At 38.1% G+C, this 23,950-nt stretch overlaps 1 protein-coding gene across 1 annotated transcript in view; it reads left to right on the top strand.

Moving 5' to 3' along the window:
• The window catches only part of RMDN2 (regulator of microtubule dynamics 2), a 47,916-nt gene that overhangs the window by 5,568 nt on the left and 18,398 nt on the right, over positions 1-23,950 (top strand). Inside the window, exons 2-6 of the mRNA XM_026081247.1 lie at positions 2,391-2,586; positions 3,555-3,657; positions 5,702-5,762; positions 18,325-18,400; positions 20,129-20,206. Of these exons, the coding sequence (XP_025937032.1) occupies positions 2,391-2,586; positions 3,555-3,657; positions 5,702-5,762; positions 18,325-18,400; positions 20,129-20,206 (514 nt within the window). The remainder of the gene's footprint in view (positions 1-2,390; positions 2,587-3,554; positions 3,658-5,701; positions 5,763-18,324; positions 18,401-20,128; positions 20,207-23,950) is intronic.

The following is a 23,950-nucleotide window of genomic DNA, read 5'->3' as shown; positions in this document are numbered from 1 at the left end:
TCAAGGTTTAAGATGGTCTGCTCCACATTTAAATTCTTTGAGGACTCATAAGACAGAGAAATACAGAAGGTGGGAGAGAATTTCCCAGGACAGTGAGGGGTAGAAATAAAGGACCTGTCCTGCCTCCTCCTCTTCATCAGCACAGATGTGATCTGGCAGTCATGTTTCTCTGGGAGTAGCGGGACAAGAAGAGGATTAATGCAGTATGGTCTCATCTTAGGAGATCATTCTTCCATGATGTTTTATATTTTGCTCCTTATAGGTTCCACATCAGCTGTTAGTCCGTGACCTTACTTGCACGCTTCTTTTCATTTGAGTTTCTGGAAGAATATTTTTATATGACTTAACCTGCATGAATTTGATATTTGGTTATGCCAGTTTGTTGAAAATTTCTGCTGAGCTTGTTTGGAGGGACAGGGGTGGCTCTCAGCCCAACCTTGGCCTTTCCATTTTTGCTGACAGAGTAACATCTTGTGATAATCACTTTTGTCTGTTTTCCCACGTTGGAATCAAAATGATTTTAGAAATTTGAGACATTTGTGCAGCAAAGCTAGAGATGTCAATAGCAACACTGAATTCCAAACACTGATTCCTTTCTTTCATACCTAGATGCTTAGGTGGCTTATCATGCATTGCCCAAATGTCTGGAACTAAAGAGTGTTACAGTATTGTTCAGGAATTTGTAATTCCTTTTGCTGTTTAGTCRTTGCTACTTTATATTATCTAGCACCCACAATTTAAAGTAGGTAACTGCACAAAATTTTCTTTTAATTGGAAGAGCAACCCAAATCAAGTCAGGAAAGGTGCTTTTCAAACATACCTCAAAACCGGGTGGTTTTCAAACATCCGACCTACCCTCCAAATCTCGTGCACTTCTGGTCAAGTTGGTGTTCCTTGCTTGTGCTCTCTATATATGATGTAGCTCTGCAGCCACTTCAGAGTAACTGTGGAAGAACAATATGCTGTGTTTTTAAAGATGCATCAGGAAACCAAAGTAAACATTCACTGTGCACAAACACTGACTCTGCAGCATACAGCATAGGATTTGTCTTTGACTTCAGCAGTATCAAGATTTGGTGTTATAATTCTGTGGATATCTATGACATTTCCCTTCTTTTCTCTGCTGTGCTTTTTTTTTTCCATTTGAACATGGTTTTCCCCTATTCAAAAGTTTTTGAATCCTCTTTCCCATATTACTGGGTTAATCTTGCAGAGAAATTGTCATGCCACATCTGGCAGTTCTGTAATTTAAATGAATATTTACAACTGCATATTACAGGCTACAACAAGTGTATCTGGTGGTGTTTTAATTCTGGTCACTTCCTATAGCAATTTATTGAAAACAGAGTATTTAAAAGCCATAATTATTTTTATAATTATTAAGTTCCATTTATATTTCTAACATTCTGTACTGGTTATATTTCCAGAAAAAAAGTAGTACTACTGTCCTGAACTAGTTAGAGTTGCTTAATGCATATAGTATGTTTCGTACTTTCTTTTCTGCTCATAGTGACCATTTAAATTCTCTGAACTTAGCAGATAATACTTTTAAATTACTATTTTTCATAAGAACAACATTTTCAAAAATGGAAATGCAAAAGATCAGGCTTTTCTGTCCGTATTTAGTGCATGAGCAAATGGCTACTTTTACAAATAATGTTGTTCAGTTGCTCCTGTTTGAAATTTGAGGACCCTATTGTATGCTTAGCACTTTGGACAGTAAGGCCACTTGCTTATCTCTGCATGGAATTTATGGCTTTTGTAAATATTTGTTTGTCCTTGACTGTCTTGTGCTGACTACTTGTGCACTAAGAATAATGAATTGATACAAGCTGTTTCCCATTATCAGATATTCTGATCTCCAGAATGTACAAAAGAAATAAGTAAACAAATTGACAATAATGATGTTACTGCTTGTATCTAAAATTGTGTCTGTGACCTTTAAAGTGTTTAACAAAACATTGTGTGATTCTTAAAGCACTCCTGTTTTGGTTGGTAAGCTCTTCCATTTCAAAAAATTGGAAGATTGAGGCACAGTGTTGAAGAGGCCTCTTCAGGGTTACAAAACATGTGTTAATATGCATTATGATTTGCAGTGTTCTGCATTTGAACCACAAGGACACACATGTTTCTAATATGTATTTAACTTTTTGAGTGCCCTGTTAGGGGGGACATAGTGTAATTACTTGCCTATTATGTTTGGAATTATGATCATGCGGTCCCTTTGAAGATAGAGGTGCTAAAGTAATAAAAAGCTTGATACCATGAACAAAAACTCCCTTAAGGTTTCACAACTGGCAGAAATCGTGCTCTGAAATTTTTGCATTTGAATTTCACAATGCTTTGCCAGTATCTTCAGAAAATATAGTTATTGTTTTCTGTTATTTTAGTTATATTACAGCTCATACTGATACTGAAGGAGAGTCTGAGGAAGAAAAGGGATGGATGAAATCGCCTGATGTTGTTGTGAGATTGGAAGAAGAAAAAGAGTTATTTAATCTTTTACAGCAGGCGGACAGTTTGCACAAGGGTTCAGAGGATGATAAAAAGGAGAGTTTCAGACTGCTGCTTGAGAAAGAGGACAAGGTATTAAAGGGTAAACTTAGTATTATGTTGCTATTAACTTATGCTTAGCGCTGTATTTGGGAACTTCCTTAATGTAAGCATTAAAATGCAGACAGGAATAGAAGATGGAATTCCATGCCTATTTTTAAAATACAGTGAAAAAAAATATTACCAATATTCCTCTTGGGCATGCATAGAAGTTTTATTATTTTATAGCCAATCCAGGTTCAATAACTTTAAGACTCTGTTTGGTGTATGTGTTCTTGCATGCAGTGGGGGATGACACTGTGGGCTTTTTCCTAGATAAATGATATGTATTTTTACTGGTTTTAAAATGGCCTGTATGAGAAAGTCCTGTGGAATTAAGTAGTAACCAGACCAAATGTTCTGAAGAAATCAAACAGTGAGTCTGTAGACTGCTTATAATTTTCTGGTATACTTTGTATGACTTTTAACTTTTGTGTGCACRTGTGTAACTTTTAATGAAATTTGCAAGTGGTTTGATGTGCAGTGCTTAATTCAGTGTATCGGTTTCTTCTGATTTGATAGATATTATTATTTCCGGTTATATTGCCATTTATATATTGAAATATCCAGATGGGTAGATGTGATAAGAATTGTGAGAGAATACAGTGCTTATTTCACACCTAAAGAAAATATATAACTTTCAGAAACCTATTGTGCTTTACTGGATTGCCTTTCTATTTTTAATAAAAAGAGACCTGTAAAAATGATTTATAAAATAAAACCTATTTAGACATTCCAGAGTATTACCAAAAGTTATCTTCTTCTTTGTTAGTGGAAAAATTGGTCATATGGTTCTCACACATAGGAAAGCTAGTATAGAAGGATGCAAAATACCAAAGATTCATGTAGTATTCCTCAAACCTATTCTAAGTATTATGAAAGGAAACTGTATAAGTCTAATTTTGATGAGTTTAATTACCCAGTTTGATGAGTTTAATTACCCATTTGTCCTCTACTTTCAGTATGAAAACTGTGCAGGCTTTCTTTGGAGAGTTGCTCGTGCTTATGGAGATCTGTTTGAGATGACTACAGATGCTGAGGAAAAGAAAAAATATGTTACTGATGGTAAGTCAAGGAAAAATGTTTATGTAAAATGTCGTCTGAATGTAGGGAAACATGCTTGGAGCACTCATGCTTAAGTTTTTCAACCCAAGCAATTTTCAGTCCAATAAATGGGAGCTTGTATACCATAATAAAAATGTTTTGCACAACAAACTGCCACAATATATAGCTTCAGTCTGTTCTTTTCACACTGGAGAGATCCAGAAATGATGTAGAAGTGTTGTCAGTCACAGTTGAAGGCAGTTGGCTCCGGATGGTGTCCTAAAATCCTTTATTTTAATGAGGATCAGATGGAAACAAAATGTAAAAAAGACAGATGTTGTCAGCACAGCTTCTTAATTACACCTTTGGGAGAGAGGAATAAATGCAAGGGCAAAGCCAAGATTTGTTTTAATTCAAAGGAGCAGTCCTGCAGATCAGCAGCCTCTTTTGTGGTGGTCATGGGGCTAATACTTTGGGAATCAGGAAACACTGTCTACCAGAAACAATAGTCGTGTATGACAACTGAGGATGCAGCTTCCAGGCATCTCTCACCAGGTGTCCTGTTTGACGACTTAACCTCAAGCAGATTCTGATTTCTATGTTGCTTTTAAGGGCATTGCCCTTTCTTTCACTGTTTAGAGGCATACTGGGGAGAGGAGTGGTTTACATTTCCCTTTTGTTTTGGGCCTTCTTTTGATTACAATAAAACCTAGTTCTTTTCTACCTATGTCACCCTTCTGCTGTCTGTTCAACACATTCTCTTAAAATAATCCTTTTCGCCTCTCTCTGAGAATATGCCTCTCTCCTCTTTTTCTCCATTGCCTCTCCATTTTTTTACTGCACCAGATTAAAGGTTTTATAACTGTATTCCAAGTTCAGGTTATTCTGTCTTTTGTAACTCTTCTCCCTTGTTTGCTGCTTCATGTTCTGTTGTCAGTGACATCCCTGAAAGAGTAGTTTTGACTACCCTTTGTTATCCTCAAAGGCAATGTGACCCTTTGTGCTGTCATTAAATATGCCATAGCCAACCTCAGCTTGTCCAAGGTCCCCATTCCTATCCTGTTGTCATCTAAATGCTTATGAAGACTTACACTGTCTTAACTATTTAATTAATACTGTCTTTGTTTTGGTAGCAACTTGACTTTTTTGCATGGAAATCACCCAGTCCAGTGAGGGTTATAACAAAAAATAAAACACAATGGTAAACTCTGTTATTGGAGCCTTTGCTTTTACCAGTGATTAAAGGTAGCTTGAGCTGATGGAAGATAATGGCATAGCAAAAGACACGGAGAGGTAAGGAATGGTGGAATGAAATTGGGTCTTAGGTGTTGAGTAATCAGCTATGTTTGGCTCATTCTCCTGAAGTGGTGGGTGGTGGCAGCCTTTTTCATCTGTTTTTTGGAAGTGATGCAGAGAGACTGAGACTGTGGGGGAGCTGGCAGTAGATTGTGTTTTTTCATTCCACTCGGTTGGAGGACTGTGTATGCTGCCCTTTGTTTTTAGGAAGTTAACTTGTAATACAGAAATGTCAGTGTGGTTTAACTGGTTGCAGCTGAGACTTTGCAAACAGCAAGCGTCTCATTTGAACTTCTTACTGGGAGCATGGATTTGATCAAATGATCTGCTGTCATCTTTACTCACTTAAAAGTGGAACTTAATGGAGATCATTGTGCTGGAAAGGAACTTCACCTGGTTCATTTCCGTACCCAAGGTGGAAAACAGCTCTGCTGGTTGTTCTGACAGGTGCTTCTCTAACCAGTTTTTAAGGATCTTCCCTCTTGGAGACACCACAGCCTCTTTCAGCAGTCCAGTCCAATCCCTCCCCGATTCAGTTGAATCTGAACTGAATTATATAAGAGAAAATATTAAAATTATATACATATAAATATGTGTGTGTGTAAATAGTTTAAAGCCATAATGGTACACTGTTCATCTAAACATTTTAAAAAAGAAGGAGCAATTTCTTCTTTGCAGCTAGAATTTATCTGACTGCTTGGTTCTTGGGTGTTGCCTAAAATGTAGAAGAATACAATAAATCCTTTAATATATCATACTCCTTTTACAGGAAAGATTAAAGCTGAAAAGGCCATCCAGCTGGATGCCAGGAAYGCAGAGAGTCATCAGTGGTAAGTTTGCAAGAGTGTGCATTTTTGCAAAGTTGTTTGTATTTATCAGATCCAACCAAAAAGACAGCAGTCTCCAGCTCTAAAGACTGCCCACAGCAAGTGACATTTATCATATTGGAGTTGGACATCAATTTCACCAATTATTCATTGATATCTTTTCATAGTTTTATAGAACTCAATCAGTTGCAGATAAAATTACTTCAAAGTAATATTTTATGAAGCATTTACTATTGCAGATGAAACATCACTAACAATATTTCAGTAAGTATAATGAAATATAGGAGTATTTGCTTAAACCAGTATCTGTTACTGTTCGGAGAAGCCATTGTTTTCCATTTACTTTCTCTCACAACTTTCTCTTACTTTCTCAAAATAATGTAGTTTGACCTCCTATTTTGTTACTTCTCTTATCCATATGAAAAATAAATACCCTGCCAAAATTTTGACCATCTAAACTTTAGTAATTAAGAATAGACAATGAGAGCATGATCTCGGTTTCAATTAACTTCTTGACTTTTTGTTTTGATTATTGCATTTTCCTCCAGGCTTGGCACTTGGATTAATTTTTGTAGACCTTGCCAGAAGTAACTAAGTCTTTGCAAATTTATATCATTTTTATCAAATCAGCATTGTTGGGTGAAAAGTAATTCTGCCCAGCTAGCTCATAGTTCCAGGTTCCTATTTTATTAATCAATTTTATTGAAACTGTGTTTTCTTTTCTAATATTGTTAGCTTTTTCATTCCATTTTGGTTTCTCTGTTCTTCTTCTTTTTTTTTTTTTTTTTCCCCCCCATCACACATGTAGGGTGGGATTTCATTTTAACCTTATGTGTCTAAACCTGATCCTGTTATCCCAGGCTCTCTTCATAGTCCAGAATGAAGTAGGTACTTCTGGAGTGCAGTTCATATGAGTCCATGTTGCACATCTGCATTAGGGTGAGATGAATTTCTACCTAGGCTCAGCTGGCTACATCTCCATTGCCAATAAAGGGAGCACAGGTCAGCTAACTCAGGTTTAGATACTCGATTAAATGCAGATGTTTACATTTAATTAGGTGGCTCTTGTGTTTGCTCTCTCTCTCTCCTTCTAAACTTCAAAGATAGCTATGTTATTCCATGCTGTGTTTCTTTGAGTGTTGCCATACTTCTGTGATTGTTTTTCTTCCTTGTGCTCATAACAGCTAGTGATCCAAACACCTGCTTTGTAACGATGGGGTACTGGAAGTCATGCACTGTGGAAATAAGTTTAATCTCAGTGGAGCTTTGCCATCACTGATAGGTTCGCATTTGTTCTCTCCCGTGGCTTGGAAGTAGTGACAATGCCTGCCTGGAGGTGAGACTTAGGCCTCAGCTAGCTATAATGTGGCAGTTAAAGATACCAGCCTTTGCTTTGCCCCTTACACAGTTGCTTGTTAATATCCATCAGCTGGAGGTTGCTACAGTGGCAGCAAAGCTAGCAGAAGAGGATCGTGTGAGCATCTCTCCTCAGTGCAAAGTGAATTGAAGCCCATTTAACTTTAACACCTGCTGGAAGCAAATTGTAGCCATTTCTGCCAATTGCCTGACCACAGCTGTGGTCGCTTCTTCAGAGTAATGCTGGTCTACCCCTCTCAGCTAGAACTGTGTGTATAAAAAAACATACCATCACATGCACACACAAGTCCTCCCACCTGCTGCCTGGGAGGCTGACAAAATCTTCTAGTATAAACTTGGCTACAGAAACCGGGCTGACAAAAGCTTTCACGGTGTTCAGGGAAATGTAGGTGGTCTGCCAGATTTCAGATGTGAGATCCCATACTGGCAGGCATATCCAGTAAGGGAAGAATTACAAGTGTAAGGAGATGTGTTCCAGAGTTAGCTCAGAAAGCCTGTTTTAGAGATATAGGAAGAAAATCTTGTGTTTTGTATGCTACTCCTTTTTGTTACAGGCAAGGTCTTTCTGTATGCTTAGTTTTCATCCTTTGTGTATCTGGGTTGCAAGCAAATGTGAGGTTTTTATCTATTACTATTGAACCAGTGGTTTTCTAGTGGTACAGATGGACATAACAGACGTGAATAGTCTGGTGTAATAATTTTTTTCCCAAATATTTTGTCTGCTTATTGTTCTTTTCTGAAGTCTTTCTGATTCAATGTGCAAGTCTTAAATTGTGATGTCCCATACTGGGTATACCTTTCCAACTGAGGCTCTAAATACAGGACAGAATGGACTGCCCTGTTGATATGCTCCAGAAAGACATTTGTACGTTTTTTGTCTAGCGTGCCAACCCTCATTCAGTCTGTGGTCCCTGTAGATCCTTTTCTGCTGTGCTGCTGCTTAACCAAATAGACTTGTTTTGTAATTGTGCATATATATTTTTTTCCCCTTCTTAGGTGAGTATTTTACACTCATGTTTCATTGATTTCATGTTGATTTCAGACCATTTCTCTGGTTTATGAAGGGTATTTAGGGTAGTAAGTGCTTGCATTTCCTCCCATGTACTATTTTATTTTATAAGTTTGTTCTCTGGTTATTATTGAAGTCATTAATGAAAATATGGGAAGATAATGAACCCAGGACAAAACTTGTTGGAACGCCTTTAATGATTCGCAGGTTCACATGAACCAGTGGTACAATCACTGACCCTGGTTCTGCAACCAGCTACAGGTGATTTTGTCTAAACAATATTATTTAACAAATAGTTAAACAAAAGGAATAAGATCACTAGCGAGTGGTCAGTTAAGGAAGAAAGGCTTACCAGTTTTACCTGAGTTCAGAGTTGAAGGGCAGGACCCAACTCCAGATTGGCACCTAAAGGCACTGTCTGCATTGTAGGTGTATGTACCATTTGATGTGACAGGATGCTTGCATGTCATGGCAGATATAACACAGGACCCCTGGGAGGTCTCTACCCTTCTGAGCCAGCAACCGGAACAGGTGGGAAACCTTAGGGCATCTCCRGTGGCAGTAGATACCTGTGTTTGGGCAGGCTGCTGTGAATTGAACAGGGTCCCTATTGACTATAATAGGAGCGTAGATACACAGTGAGAACTTGGGTTGTCTAGAGATGAGCAGCTCGGCATGAATACGTGCTCTGTGCGAGTGCAACACCGTTTCATACCAAAATCCTTTTTTCCTCATCTCATCACCAGTATAAAGTTTTCTCAAACTGCATAAGCTAACTGAAGACCCTACAAAATGGTCTTAACCTGTATAAGATACATCCATCTATTAGTTATGCAGTTTTCTCATTTTTGTATAGTGTTATCACATTCTGTATTAGCTGTTGATGAAAAAGTTGGCTGACTGTTGCCTAAGGAAAGTTTTGGCTGATTTCTTGCTTCTCTGTACCTTCTCATTTCTGAGTTTTTTTGGTATTTTCTATCAGTGTGATTGAGTTTTTAACTGATGTTTGGTATAGCTGCTATCTGTATTGTTAACTCATGCATTATTTCTCATGTTCTGTTAAACTGTTTAATATATTATGGCTTACTAAATGAGTGAGGATTAAATGACAAGCCTATTTTTTTCCTGGCCTGTGGTCCTATCCCCTGTTACTGCTTACAATTAACACTTGTGGGTGGGGAGGGAAGAGAAGGGTGTATGCAAAGAAAAGATTGAATAATTCAGCCATGTTGGTTTCATCATCATATCTCATTACTAGTGGGTCTGTACTTCCATCTGTGGCTTTTTTTTCCTTCCATTATATTTATAGAGCCTTTTCTTACTGCCTTTTATGTCTCTTGCAAGTTGCAATTCAGTTTGTATTAAGCATTTCTGAATCTTATCTTTAAATACTTGTATGCTGTTCTTTAGTAACTATTCACTATCACTAGCTTGGCCATGTGTTCTTATTTTCACCTTTAGGTTCAGTTCCTTTTTGATTTTTAGGTCAATGGAGAACACCTCACTGGAGCTGAATTGGCCTTTAAATCCATGTCCTGTCTTTTCTCCACATCGGGAAGGGTTGTTTGCTGTTGTGCTTTTGAATATCGTCTCTTAATAACTCTTCTATAAAACTTTTATAACCTGGCACTCAGTTTTCCTTGCATCCTGTTCTGTTTATGGTTTAATGTTCTTTATTAGGAATGTATACYATGTCTGTCAAGCAAGGATTAGGGCTATAGGCCTCTTTGAAAGTTTGTTTTAGAAGCTTATCCCTAATGCTTAAAAGCTTCGTTCACAGCAAAATATGTTTTGGTCACACCCTGACTGGCATAACTGTTCCATGAAAGCTTTAGTGTGGATGGAGATATACTGGGGAAAAAGTCCTTTTGCCAGGGCAATTTTTTCCTGTTTTGTGGAACTGCCATAAGCTGTCCTGGGAAATAAAAAGTATGTTTTTTGTCTGCTAGGAGAATTTAGTGGAATGGTCTTACCGGCAAATCCTTGCTAATGTACACAACACCTAGAGGTCAGATATTTAGCTTTACTTTTCATGTGTACTTCATTAAAAAAAAAAAGCCATACATGTCCTCAGTAAACCATCTATATTTTATGATCTAGTTTTATGAAAAAATATATCAACACTGGAACTGGCCAGCTTACTGACCAAAACACTGACAAGCGACCAGTGTTCATCCTCAGATTGCATTTGATAAGATGCATGCAGAAAGAACTGGGCAAAAGAGCTTGAAGTAGTCAGTCAGCTTTGGTAACAATCTTTTCCAGCTGCTAGTAATTTTAATATTCAAATCCAGATATTTGAAAACACGTATTCATACTTAATATTGTGGTTGTCAGTTGGATCACAAAACCTTCAGACTGTTTGAATGGACACCTTTTAAAAAATTTACTTAAATGGAAACACTGGAAAGGAAAAAACATGGCTGTAACTTTTTATTGTTTGTCTGACCACTCCGATGAGAGGCAGAGTAAATATTTTAGGTGACCTGTTGCCTTCTTCAGCCTGTGGCAATTATTCAAATTGTGAAGGAACCTGAATGCAGAAGTTGGCATTGGTCAGTCACAGGTCTTCTTGTTTTCCCAAGCCTCAAACGAAATCTTTTTTTGGGTCAGTGATTCCCAAATGATAGCTGTGAACCCTCACAGCTCATCTTGGACCACAGTATATCCTTGYCATCCTGATTTTAACTGGAAGTGCTGTGAGGCCGATTCAGTGCTGTAGCCACTTCAGATGGCACCACTTTAACTTCACAATTACAAAAAAATGCAGAATGCCAAGGTGTGCTGAATAGTATTTTTAATGAAATATAAACAATCACTTTTAAGTTCATTTTCAAAGCAAGTGGATTTCTTGTTGTTGTTGTTGATGTTTCCTCCCCCCCCCCCCCCAGGAGTTAGGAAAAAGTCCAGAAGGCTTCTCTGGTAATTGTCCAGAATCCTGCAACTCCATTTTTTGGTGAAGAGGATGTGTTAGCATAGGCTCTTCAAAGAACAGCAAGGTTACTAGATGCAGCCAGTTTTCATCACGTTCACTTGGAAAGATCATTCTTTGCATTGGACTTTGGTTGGTTTGCCACAAAGCCAGCTTAGCACTGCAGTTAAGTTTGGGTCACTTTATGGAATTCACCTGGTGACGGGAACTGTACAGAACATGTATCCCATTTACAGCAGAGTGAAATTATCAGTGGAAAGCCGATAATTTTAAGTGCAGACTCCCCAGAAAGTACAGCTGCCTCCAAGACTTTTCTCTGTCATATGTACGTGGGTTACACAGAAGCACAGGAACAAGATCCCCAAGCCCAGGGTTGTCCGTGGGAGTCGATTCCAGAGCTGACAGTCCCACTGGGAGAGGGAACTGTGGAAGAGAAAGGGTTGCCTGCATTGAGGACCTGAGTAATTATCACTTGGGGATTTGCCTGACCCGTATTAACATGGCAGAAAATGGAAAAGGAGGTAGTCATAGAGACTGTACTAGCTTTTGTTAGCTGTGGAGATTTATTACTCACTTCCAGGACTAATTCAAAATCTTGACYCTTATGTTTATATATAATTTTCTGCTGAGCTTGTGCCTGGGCTAGAAATTGGGGAATCTTTGCACTAGTATGTCTTATGCTTCTAAGTGGACTTGCTGTGTCTTATACTTGGTATACAAAAAATGAAAGAAATTATAGTCCCAGGTAGGCCACATTTCAGTGGAGAATCCTAAAGATTGGAAAGATATGGAAGCACCTGTGTGTAACAGTTCAGAGAGTCTAGCCAGGTGTTTTGTAGTACTTGAGAGTTACAAAGTATTCAGAAATCTGGAAACATCTTTAACTTGTGAATCTTGTGAATAAAAGACCATAAACTCACTGGCAAAAGGGTCAAGAACTGCTCAGAAAGAGATTCCCAAGTGCGGAAGTCTATCACTGCTTTGACCTGACCAGGATGAAGTTTCTCCTGGATCACAATCAGTGGACTAACTTTTAAGGTTAATAGGTATTACCACCCAGCATGGTAAAGTCAAGTTCTTAAATGCGTGTAACTTGGTTATTTTGCAGAAATGTAGGGGGCTGTGCAGGAGCAGGAAAAATGTTCTTTTTGTGGAAGAAGTACTTTAATGGCATGTACATGCAAAGGAATTTTACACAAAATTCCTGCAGAAGAGTAAACATGTCATGCACTCTTAGTAATAGAATTGTAACAGATAGTTTCTCAGATTTGTAGGGTGCAGTGCCAATAAAATATTTTTCTAGTGAGATGGAACTCTTTAAAACTGTAGAATATGTTGTAGGATATTATCATACTACTGACAACTTTTGAAAGTGAATCTGTATGGTGCTTGTTCTGACTAAAAACTTGTGACTGTTGCTCCTTAATTATCCCTGATTTAGCCCTGGAATTGTAGCAGAGAGAGATTAACTCGCAAGCTACAAGCATGTGTTTCTATTATACAGTCTTGTTTTTCAAGACTTGATGCCTTGGCCAGAAATACTGCTTGCAGTCAAAACTTGATATAATGGAGTTTTCAGGTTATGAGTTATTTATCCTGTATTTGATTTATGGGAAGACCAAAGAAGTTTTATAGGAGTCTTCATTGTTAATTATGCTTGATGTCAGCCAGTTATCCTTAAATCACTTATTATTTTGGCAACAATAATTTAAAACTTCAAATACAGAAAGGCAATTTCAGAAGCCATTTTTGAAAAGCTGTAACTTGTTTTGTAGCAAGTGAATCTGAGGGATGCTTAGCTTGTGTATTTCTGGTTAAGAAGCGTTTAAATGAGAGAATGGTTGAAGGTCATGCATTAGGACTATGGCTGGTGGGGTTCTTATTAGATCAGACAAAAATCATTTGGGGGGGAAAATCATAATTTTGAGTTCTGTGGGTTTTTTTGTTTTTTTTTAAATAGAGTAGGTCACTGAAATGTTTCTGTTCAGAAATGTTGTAATGTCGTTGCAGCGCCTGAGGACATTTTTGGTCCATTTTCCATCTGTTGATCTTCCTACTTGGTGTGCATTTCCCTCCTTGCTGAAGGGAGGCAGGAGATGCCGGCACTCGCATCATAGGAGCCCTTTGCATGGGACTGAGCTCGGGTCGGTAGTCCCGCCTGTGAGGGGGGGCACCATGCCTCCCCTGGGTGTAAAGGCTCTTGGAATAGCAGCGCTGTGGTAAAATGCTGCAGCATCCTTATGCAAGTGCAAAGGAGGTGGATTTGGCTTGTGAAAAGATGTATTTACTAGAAGCTCTCTGCCAGAATGGTCTCAGAGGAAATAATATTGGCAGCCTACTGATCCTCATAACAACAATTCTCCTTGACAGAAATGTAATCTCTGACAGCTGTTGTTTCACTTTGCTTCCAGATTTGCAGATTTTTTTTGAGGTCATGTTTGCAGCAATAAGGACTAGAAATGTCTGTAATAAAAGCTACATTTCTGGAACATGATTCAGTTGCAGAATCCACAGCCTCAGAAATGCAAAACATAACATCCACATGTTCCAGTAATGCACTTCTGTGAATACCCATTAACGGCAGCATTTTTCCTTGTTCTGATTTATTGTATGTGTTGCAATAATTTATTAAGCCAGAATTTTTTAAATGTCCTTGCATTAATGTTTTGRGTTTTTTTTGTTTTTTTACCTAAACATTGGTTTGTTCCTCGTGTATTTGCAAGTGTCAGCTACGCAGGTGTGTGCTACATCTGATGCTTCCCTGGAGCTCAGCTCTGTTACTCTGGTGGATTTTTAATATAAAAACTGTATTCCTGCCAGTTTCTTCAATGTAGACTCAGTTGTGTTCCATGTAAGGAAAACCTAAACATTTTACTTTACGCCTCGGCGCATTTCACTTTGTACATTGGCAGTCTTTCATGTTCGTAGCCACTGCCGCCATGCCCTTGCCAACATAAGGAAAGTAGTTTCGAACTGATGTTTTGGTTTTGCCTCGAAACTTAATATCAGATGCGTTTTTATAGATGATGCATCAAGTTGGGAAAGCAATACAATTTTAAGTACGTAAAACTGATTTCTGAAGCAGTAATGTCACAGGAAGCACAAACAGTAATATAAGTTGCAGGACCTCCCTCTGTAGGAATTGAGATCTCATTCAAGTCAGATTATAAAGAAAGCCTGAGGGTCTGGCTGCATTGCAGAGACCGTCAGAGTATACCCACGCATGGATCACGTGTGTGAGGTGCACGCAGCCCTGACAGAGAAGGAAGCGCGTGTGCTCCCGCCGCCTGCTCTGCCTGATGGAATGAGTGCTGTGGACAAATTCTGAGTATTTTCACCAGTAGGATGACTGCTGTGATCCAGATAAGAGGGAGTTAATGGCAAAGAAATGAGACGGGATGCACAAGGTTGTGAGCCATGTAGAGAGAGGCAGGAACAGCATTTAGAACCGGAATGAAAATGGACCTTTTTTCTGTGGGCCTCTCATGCGTTACCCATGCGCGGAGGGAGCTGGGGGGAGAGCAGGAATAGTCACGAAGCACTTGAATTAAGTTGCCTTTGGCATTAATAAATACCACAAACTCTCATCCTGTTCTTAGTCATACTGATTACAGTAAAGAGAAACTTTTCTGTTGAAACTAGACTGCTAAATGGGAGGCTCAGGAGACCTGGAAGTCTTGTCCCCCAAATTGTGTTTCCAAGCCAAAGTGTGCATGGAACAGGAGGGTTTTTGGAGTTGGAATAGATGGAAGGAGGTATGGAAGAGTAAGGAGCCAGCCTGAGAGGATGTATGTTATTTCTGATTTTGGTCCCATGAAGCTTATCAGGGAAAAGGTAAAACTTGCTGTGTTTGTGTGTCCTCAAGTGGCTCCTTTTGGGTTTCAGGCTTTAAATCTTTACTGTAAATCCATCTCATATGGGATAAACTATGCTTGCCAGAGCCTCACTGCTGGTAGTGCCTATCTGCATTTTTGATATTAGGTGCAATTAAAATTCAGGTTGCTTGTGAACTTGCTTGGTAAAACTAGCTGGATCAACCTGCTGTTCTTTCTTTTGCAGCAGGTAATTCCCTCTTACATATTCAGACAAGATAAAATTGTATAGAAATTCTGGAACACCAAGGGGGAAAACATAAACTGACTTGCAGCTGGACCCTTTTACATGAGGTCCGTATAGATGCTTGGCATCCATCTATGTCAACTACGTTTTCTTGTGACTCTGAGTTTTAGTCACATTGTTTGTGGCAAAGGGACCCGGTACTGACTTATTGCTGAGTTTTATTGTTTGTGCTTAGAAAGAGAATATAAATTGTGGAAGATTAATCCATATGCTTCTATACTATTTTCAGTAAGTTTTCTTTTGCCTAGAATTTTTTTTTTTTTGTCGGAAATAATGTGTGTCTGTCTAACGAAGTTATGATTATCTCAGTTATGTTTATTTTGATGAATATGTCTATGGGCATGTTTTTGACATTTTTCAGGCATTAATGTTTACTCAGTAGTTAGGTCACTTTCTTGCAGTGCTTAGTCAATAATGATTTTCACTTTATTTTTCTCTATGTAGCTGTCATAAGTGATACTGTAATCCTGTTCAAAGGGCGTAAGTAAGGCAACGGTTGTAAGTAAAGACAATATCATGTGCTCTGATAAAATATATGTATGCCTTATTCGTTTCATAGAGTATTTGCACATTCTTGTGGGGTTTCTTTCACATTTTTTATGATAATAGTACACTAGGTGGCCATGTCAAAATCTGTGAAAATCTCAGGGCCTTAGGCTGTCTGATATTTTTATGTTTAACCACTAGATGGGGGAGGTGACTGTGAAGAGAGGAGACTGAAGACAAAGTTAGTGCAGTGGGTACAGCTCCAGGATCAAGGATGTGCAGAAAAAGAAGATATAGTCTCTGCAATAGAAGCACTTCTCTTTCAGTCTGGTTGCTTTGCTAAGAGCTGTACCAGAAATCTGCCAAGATGTCTTCTGCATTGAATGAAAAGAGCAAAATGGAAGTACTTTTAGTTAGTTCCTTCCTAATTTTCACTGATCATTTTCTTATTAGTTAATATCACCATTTAGATCAGTGAAAATAAAGCTTGCTTTCTTACCCTTCTTTTTTGAACTGTTTTAAAATTATATCAAATGTCTAAAAACTCTTTCCTGGCAAAAGGTACTTTTTTCCCTGGAAATTAGTATTTGAAATGCCATAGAATTTTAACTCTAAAAATTAAATAATTTATTTATGCTAATTGCCTATTTAGTCCAATTCAAAAGTATAAAATATAAAAAAATGATGCTCATAATGAGACGCTCCCATTTGAGCTTTGAAGAAAGAAAATACATTTCAAGTCAGTAGGCTATCTTATTTTTCGTTTGTTGAAAACTTTACTGGCATTTCTCTCCACCGGAGATTTTAGCTGTAAGTAGAAGTTTTTCTCTGAACTGGTTTAAACTAAGGCCCTCTTTCTTGTCACACACAGACAGGGAAATACTGCAAGATGCTGGATTAGCTTGTTCGCTTTTCATTGTTTTCTTTTGTAGCAGCAATCCGTTTAGCTATGGTATGCTGAGTTTATCTGATTAGCATCTAATGAGTAAAGGGAATAGGGGAAATGTTGCCCAAGTTACTTAAGCCGAATAAAGTTTTCAGTACCTTCCCCCTCTTTCCAAATACCTGAACTTTGCTGACCCTCCCTTGCTTTTTTTTTTTTTCTTCCACCGCAGCTCTTTCCCATGTGAGATGTGCTCCCCCTGCAGCTTTAGCTGTCAGAAGGAGCGGTGCGATTAGCTGGATTTTGTTCGGTGCACATTGATCACAACATACATCCTGCTCAACAGTGTTTGACAGTCTGTCTGGAGCTCTTACAAATTCAACTACTGTTGTTATGCTGACTTTCATGCTGTACCYGAGAACATTTACAGAACAAAAAAGCAATAATCTGTAGCAGGACTACTTCTAAAATAGATTTTTAAATTAAAACCATTAGGTATGACTGTAAGCAATAAAATGATTTATTTAGGTTAGAAGTGACATTTTAATGAGGATTCACTGGAGCTTGAACCATTACATTATATAAAGAAATTCAAGAAAGCTGAGATTTAGTAATGCTTAAAATCAGTGTGTGCCATACAGGTTGTGGTTCTGTTACTGCRATTAACTTGGTAAGTTTCTTCCATAACTCATGTTTTCCTCTGGACTTCAACTTGATTTTGGGATTACTCTGTTTCAATTTGACATTGCATTGTAAAAATTTTAATAGGAAAGTAAAATTCTGAAAAATTTAGAGGAGAACATCTGTATCAGTTTATGCTGCTTAAGTATGTTGTAAGTGGTTGCATTAGTTTTATACAGAAATGTGAAGTTGTCTAAATGCCARTGGAAATAGGTCTGTGGAAGGTAGGACTGACTTGCTTGGGGAATTTCCTTTTGGTTATGCGTAGCAAGTTCTATGGCTGTCGAAGTAATAATGGCACAGCAATAAAAATGTGCAAAGTGGGTTGTCAATAAAACAGCAGTATTGCTGAGAAAATGTCATAGAGAGAGAGACCATTGAAAATATTGCAAGCTTTACCTGCTTAACAATAAATTTTTAATAGAAATRACCTCACATTTCTTTTCTTGTTATCAGTGTCCCCACTTTCTCAGAATTAAAAAAAAACCCTTTACAATAGACAGAGTAGCAGTAGTGATCTTGTAAGAGCAGAATGTGCATGCATATTTTTAAATTATTTAAACATACTGAAACAAAGCTAGAGGTACTGAAATGTACCAGGACACTTAAGAAAGGTTGTAGGAGACAGTGAAGGACTGTTGGGGTGCGCTCATCTTCCCATTTAGCGCATCCCAAGGAGGTGCCTCCCCCAGGGGAGGTGTTCATGTTCTTGGTGCATTGCAATGCAGAACGCAACACGTGCAATTAAACTACTGGCAATACTGAAGCCAGTCTGGAAGTGTCGCTGCTTTAAATTAATTAAATTTTGGAGAAACATCCCTGTTTGTTCACTTCACTGACAGCCCAGTGTCATTTAAGCTTCTTGTTTCCATTATTGCTGTGTTTTGTTTTGTTTCGTTTTGTTTTTTGTCTGCTCCTGAATGTATACAGCTCATGCCAAGCTTCTAACCAGCCATCAAGATGGATGAAAAACAGGTGTTAATCTGTAAATTAGGTATTGAAATATTTTGTAATTTGATTCAAAGGTTTATTCAAATCACAAAAAGTATGTGTGTGTGTTTTTCTTTTCCCCTCTCAGGTTTGCAATTATGTGTGGCTATATGTCTCAGTTTGAAAGTGTACAAAACAAAATCAGGAATGGTTATCTCTTTAAGGTATGTTTTTTTGTAGGGTTGTGGGGTTTTTTTGTTTTTTTTTTTAAGCTATTCCTGTAATTTATTTCCTCATATAGTGTCAAAGATGGATATTTCCAACACAGTAATTCATCCTCAAAGGTATATTTTGGTGCCTATGTTAAAGTGAAGGAGTTATTTTTATGTACACGAATAGGTGATATGCTGGCAAAATGTAAGAATTGACTTAGGATTCTGATAACATCAAGATTTCCATTTTATTCTGTGATCAAAGCAGGGAGGAGAAGGGAGTAACAATTTCATTTGCAAAACTGAAACACATTAAATATTTAGTGGTGAACTAACACATTCCCGCAATCATGCTTCATGCCACCCTTAAGAAGTGGTGTATGCTTTAACCCTGTCCCTTCAAAGGTAATTGTGTAATTTAGACATAGTGGTGTGTGTTAGGTGTACTCCCCTGCCCGTGCTTGTGCTCGGTGTTGCTCTGGCTCCTTCCATCTGCTGCCCCTTTGAGCCTGCATCCCTGTTTCTGGGTGTCACCAGAGCCAGCAGGCAGGTTTGCCCTTACTGGGAGTTCCCCTGCTGGGGGACGCCGGGCCAAGTCCCTGTCACCTCTCCTCCTTGACAGGGCTTGGAGTGTCGCAGGGCTCTCCTGTGAGAGCACATTAATTTTGTCAGAGCCATGCCAAGCGACCTCAGTCCCAAGTGTCAGGGCCTGGTAGGAGCATAGCAAAAATGATGTGATGCTGCAGAAAAGGGGGCATATAACAGAGAAGTGCTGCAGTTGTTAAAGGATGGAGCTTAAAAAGAGTCCGCAGTGTTAACAGTAGCCTTTTCAGTGAGGTCCTTCTCTTGAGAAGTAATTGCTGAAATCCATGTAAGTCATTTGGAAGCATGGAGGCTTTGGGGAAAATAGTAGCATGAAAAAGTAGCTCATATCTGAATAGTTGTGGACAATATGATGAAATAATAGGTTCTCAGATCAGTATAATTTGCATGTTTTAGTGATCGACTTAATTAGAAAAACAGATATCTGAAAAAAACAACATCTTAAGAGAAATTTCTTTTGAGAGGCAAATGGTAGTTAGGGATGAAATAACATATTTCTTTTTTCTTTAAACTCAGGTTAAGCAACAAGAGCTTTTTGCAGTGAATTAAACAGAGAAATAGAGAAACTCATGACCTGTAATGAAAATGGCTTTGGAAGAAGCACCACATTAGATAGTTCCTGGGTTTTATTGTTTCACTGCAGCAGAACCATTTTATTTCCTATGTTTCACATTATAGGAACAATTTATTGCGTCATGAACCATATCGTTACAACAGTGATGTTCCAAGGTGGAAGAGCTTGGTGCTGTTTTTTAAGATCTATCAAAGAGAATAATTGCACTCCTACTGATTTGGTGTGCTACCATTTTATAATGGTAATTGTATATACAATTAATATAACTGAAGTTGTTGCCTTTTTAAGACAAAAGTTCTTGAGCTATTTGGTGGAACTTTGGAGCTGCTCAGTCATGTTCTAAATGCAACAGGTCTTGCTGCATTGTGTGCAAAGTTGCTAAATAATTGTTTGTGGTTTTCCTTCATAAGGGGTTTGCTAATTAAAGTATTTTTAGGATATTAGAACAAAATTAAAGCAGAAGAGAGTTTCAAAATTTGTGTATGATTTACAGTGAATTTCTTAGAATGTGAACACACTTGCCAAGCAAACATCTAAAGTGACACTGATTTTCTTTCGAATAGGAGCACCTAGACAAAGCAATTGAACTTAAGCCTCAAGATCCTTTTTTGTATTACCTAAATGGAAGATGGTGCTATTCAGTAAGTTGCTTTCTGTATCTAACCTATGATTTGAGTATACTGAAAAATGATAATGCGTTTGAAATGAAATAACAGGCTTTAAGACAAAGTACATATTTGTTGAAGTAGATGTTTTGAAACTAGATGAAACAGTACATATGCATTTCTGGATTTTATTTCCATGTCTGTRATGTTACTGCTGTCCATTCCTGTCATGTATATTAAGTAAACTACACTCATATGCCCCTCGTTGTATTCAGATTTCTTATTTAAATGCATAAATGAAAAGTAACAGATATTTGGAAAAGAGAAAAGGTAACCTTGGATACTGGAAGGCTTGAATTCAGTTCTTCACTCTGCCACAAACTTCCTGGGTGCCCTTGGGTCAGTTATATAGCCCTGCTGTAACTTCATTCCCCACCCGTAACCGGAGATGGCAGCACCTCCATGCTGTGGCGTTAGGTGTGTGGCAGAACYGCTACTGCACTGGCTTGGTGGATTTGATGTGAATGTCACAGCAAAGATGCAAGTATAAAATCTGTAACTTACCTCAAAATTCCCGAGTAATACAGTTTTTTTTGTTATGCCAACATGACAAATGCTTTTAAATATTGTATTAATAACATAGTGATGAGTATTTGCATATGCAAAATTAAAATAATTATCTGGCTTATAAGTTTAGCTGTTGATTTAATTTTTTGAAAAATTGATGATTGTGCTTGTAATCTGAGAGTTTCTTTATTCCTAAACCCACATTCTTGATGGCTCAGATAGCTATCCTTATCACTTCGTCTTGCATGTTGAGAGACATCTTTGTCAGAAGAAAATGTTCCTGCATGGTCTATGCTGTAAAAGGTCACTGGGAGACTTCTCAAAGCAATAGCAGCCGATGTTAGAAGGAGATTGCTTATTTCGCTCCAAAAATTCAGTCTGAACTCTTCATATTAAAAGTTGTGTTCTGAAACCACTGTATTCCTCTTTTAGTAAGGTGTTGCCTTCAAGCACATTAATTGAATCAAAAGCACATATAAACATGAGATGAAGATGTCCATCTAGATTGGGATCAAGTGTTCAGCATGCCTTGAAAAACTGAAATAGGTCAGAAAAACGCACTGCACCCAGTCACCAAGGCATTTCAGCCTTTTCACTGCATTCAGCAGGGGCTTCCTTCACTGACACATTCCTGATAGTTTGTAAAATTTTGCCTAGTTTGTGAACTCGGATCAATCATTTATCATTTTGAGTGCTCTAATTTGGGRGAGGTTGTTTTTGAATGCTGAAAGTTGGTCTTGAACCATGTGCTTCTGTTTCTAAAACCTGTATCTAAAACATGTATGTATATATTTCTGCTGATCCATGCAGGGAGACAACGACCTCTTCTGATGGATTCTATTTTTTAATCATCAATCCCTTAAAATAATTACATGTCAAAATTGACAGCTTTGGCTTTGCTGTTCTCTAGTCCAGTGGTGATGGTACTGCAGTTATTTTTCCTTCTGGGACAGTATTAAGAAATCCATACTTTACTGGCAGAGCAGGCAGTGAAAGTTTCTTTTAAGGCAAGAGCATTAACATACATACCAGGGTTTTTTTTCCCCCCCATCTGTGCCACATGAGTTGGGGGGAAAAAACATATGATGATATGTTTTGAGCAAGCGTGTATTTCGGAATCAATTTCCTCTATGGCCTACCTCACTGCATAAGTCCTCCCCCCCACCTTCAAATAAACAAATAAATAAAAAAACTGCTAGAAAAAAGTGTATTCCAGCGTGGCCTTTTTCTTTCACCTACTTCCAAAGCTAGTCACTGTGAAGTGCCTGCAAACTAGGAGGAGGGAGTTGCTGTGACGTTTAGAACATTGCAGCCTTTGACTTTGGTTGTCTTTATCTACAACAAGACTTAATGCAAGGGAATCTTTCAGCAGTTCTTTCAGATCATGTATATGATTTTCAATAAGCTTTCAACAATTACATTTTTCTTAGTTGATCGAAACATGGTATGTCACCAGATTTTTTCAAAGAGCTTTTCATCCAGCTTTTCATCATGGTGTACTCTGAAATATCAGCACTAGCTATGCAAAAGTGAGTTGCTAAAGACTGTCCTGTCATATACATGCTGCCCTGCTATTGAGGAGAATCTCTCTCAAATGCTTCTATACTGTGCTGTTTCCAACAACTGACTGCAGCTTGCATTTATATCAGACACTCCCAGATGTTTCTCRTGGCTTGTTTGTCATTTGAACTACCCCTTTTTGATACTTTACATGTTACCTCAGTATATCCCACTTGGTTCTTATTGCACTGTTTGTTTGTGTGTTTTTTTTTTTTTTAATCTTGTTCCACTTTAGTGGCAAACGCCACTTCCTGAGTGAGTGATAAATGTTGCTTGTTGTGCTGTGTCATTGCACATACGTGTTCCACACTCACAGCATCTATGCAGTGTTTCCTTACTGAACAGTAAAGCCACAGATTAGCATTTGCTTCAGGATATGGCCTGACCTGTTTTTTTTGTTTTTTTTTTTTAAAGTAAAACAATCCAACTAATCAGATGTGATCTGATGTATCCATTGGACTATTTCAGGATTTTTTCTTTAATTCCCAGCTCCTGTGACTGTCTTGATGGCCGTGGCAAAATAGTAACCTGAGGCACTTAAGACAGGTTTGCATAATACAAATAAATGAAATATAGGACTGGGTTACATTTTGTTTTAACTTCTGGGACTGTCAGCTTTTAATCACTTTGTGATTTGCACACCTTCAGTAGCAGGATGAGGCTATCATTTRGCAACCCTATATGGTTCTGAAAACTGGCTCAAGCATGGAAGTTGGCTCTAGATCTGAGACCAGTGAAATTGGTAATACCCTCATGAATTTTAGCAGACCATAYGATTAAGTTTCTGTGCTGATGCACTAATACAGGCTTTGGCTGTGCATTTAACATAGATGGTCTTAGGAGCCTGTGGAAGATGTGACAGATTCCTTGGTCCTGTCCTGCAGACCAAGGTGTTTCATGCTGTGATAATAATCCCCAGATTAGACTGTTGTCTCTAGTGTTGGTCCCAAATATTTCTTCGGAGTAGAGATTGCAATAGGGTTCTTGAAAAGTAGATATATCATACTCTTCCTTGGTACTGGTACCCATAGATGGAGTGATAATGCTCCTCTTAGACCTTCTGATTTTTTTGTCTAGTCTATTTGAGGTTGAGGCTGGGGAGGCTGTTACCTAACATGATGAAATGATAGGAGAAAGAAGGATGACTGAGGAAAAAAGGTGAGCTTGTACTTGCAGTTTAGCTCATTTGGGGCTCAAATTAGGATGAGCCTCAACATTTGCTCTTTTATAAGTGTTTCTTCTAGGGACATTTTTAGTCACATATTCTCTTACTGAAGCAGCATAATTAGAAAAGGTAACTAGTGTTTTGATACTTTCTAGATTTTGATAACACTTTTGGGAAATGTGATGTACTTGAATCTTCCTGTTCTAGTCAAACATTTCCCATTTATTCCCCATTTAGTGTTGGGGGATCTTACTGCTATTTTCTAGCACTGTTTTTCTGGCTGACTAACTGAAAGTTAGGTATAGCATAAGAAGCTGTAAAATGGGATGCTTCTAGTATTATTACTCTGGAATCCAGTTTATTTTTTGAATGAAAATCGTTTGAACAGTCATTTGAGCATAAACATACAGTGGAGGCAAACAGTGAAGATTTATTGAAGGCTGAAATCTATACCCAGAGACTGTGTGCTATACTGCTCAAGCAATTTG

The sequence above is a fragment of the Apteryx rowi genome, unplaced genomic scaffold (assembly GCF_003343035.1).
Source record: "Apteryx rowi isolate R43461 unplaced genomic scaffold, aptRow1 scaffold_54, whole genome shotgun sequence".
NCBI classification, from domain to species: domain Eukaryota; kingdom Metazoa; phylum Chordata; class Aves; order Apterygiformes; family Apterygidae; genus Apteryx; species Apteryx rowi.
The sequence above is the reverse complement of the archived record's forward strand: the minus strand, read 5'-3'. Positions and strand labels throughout refer to the sequence as shown.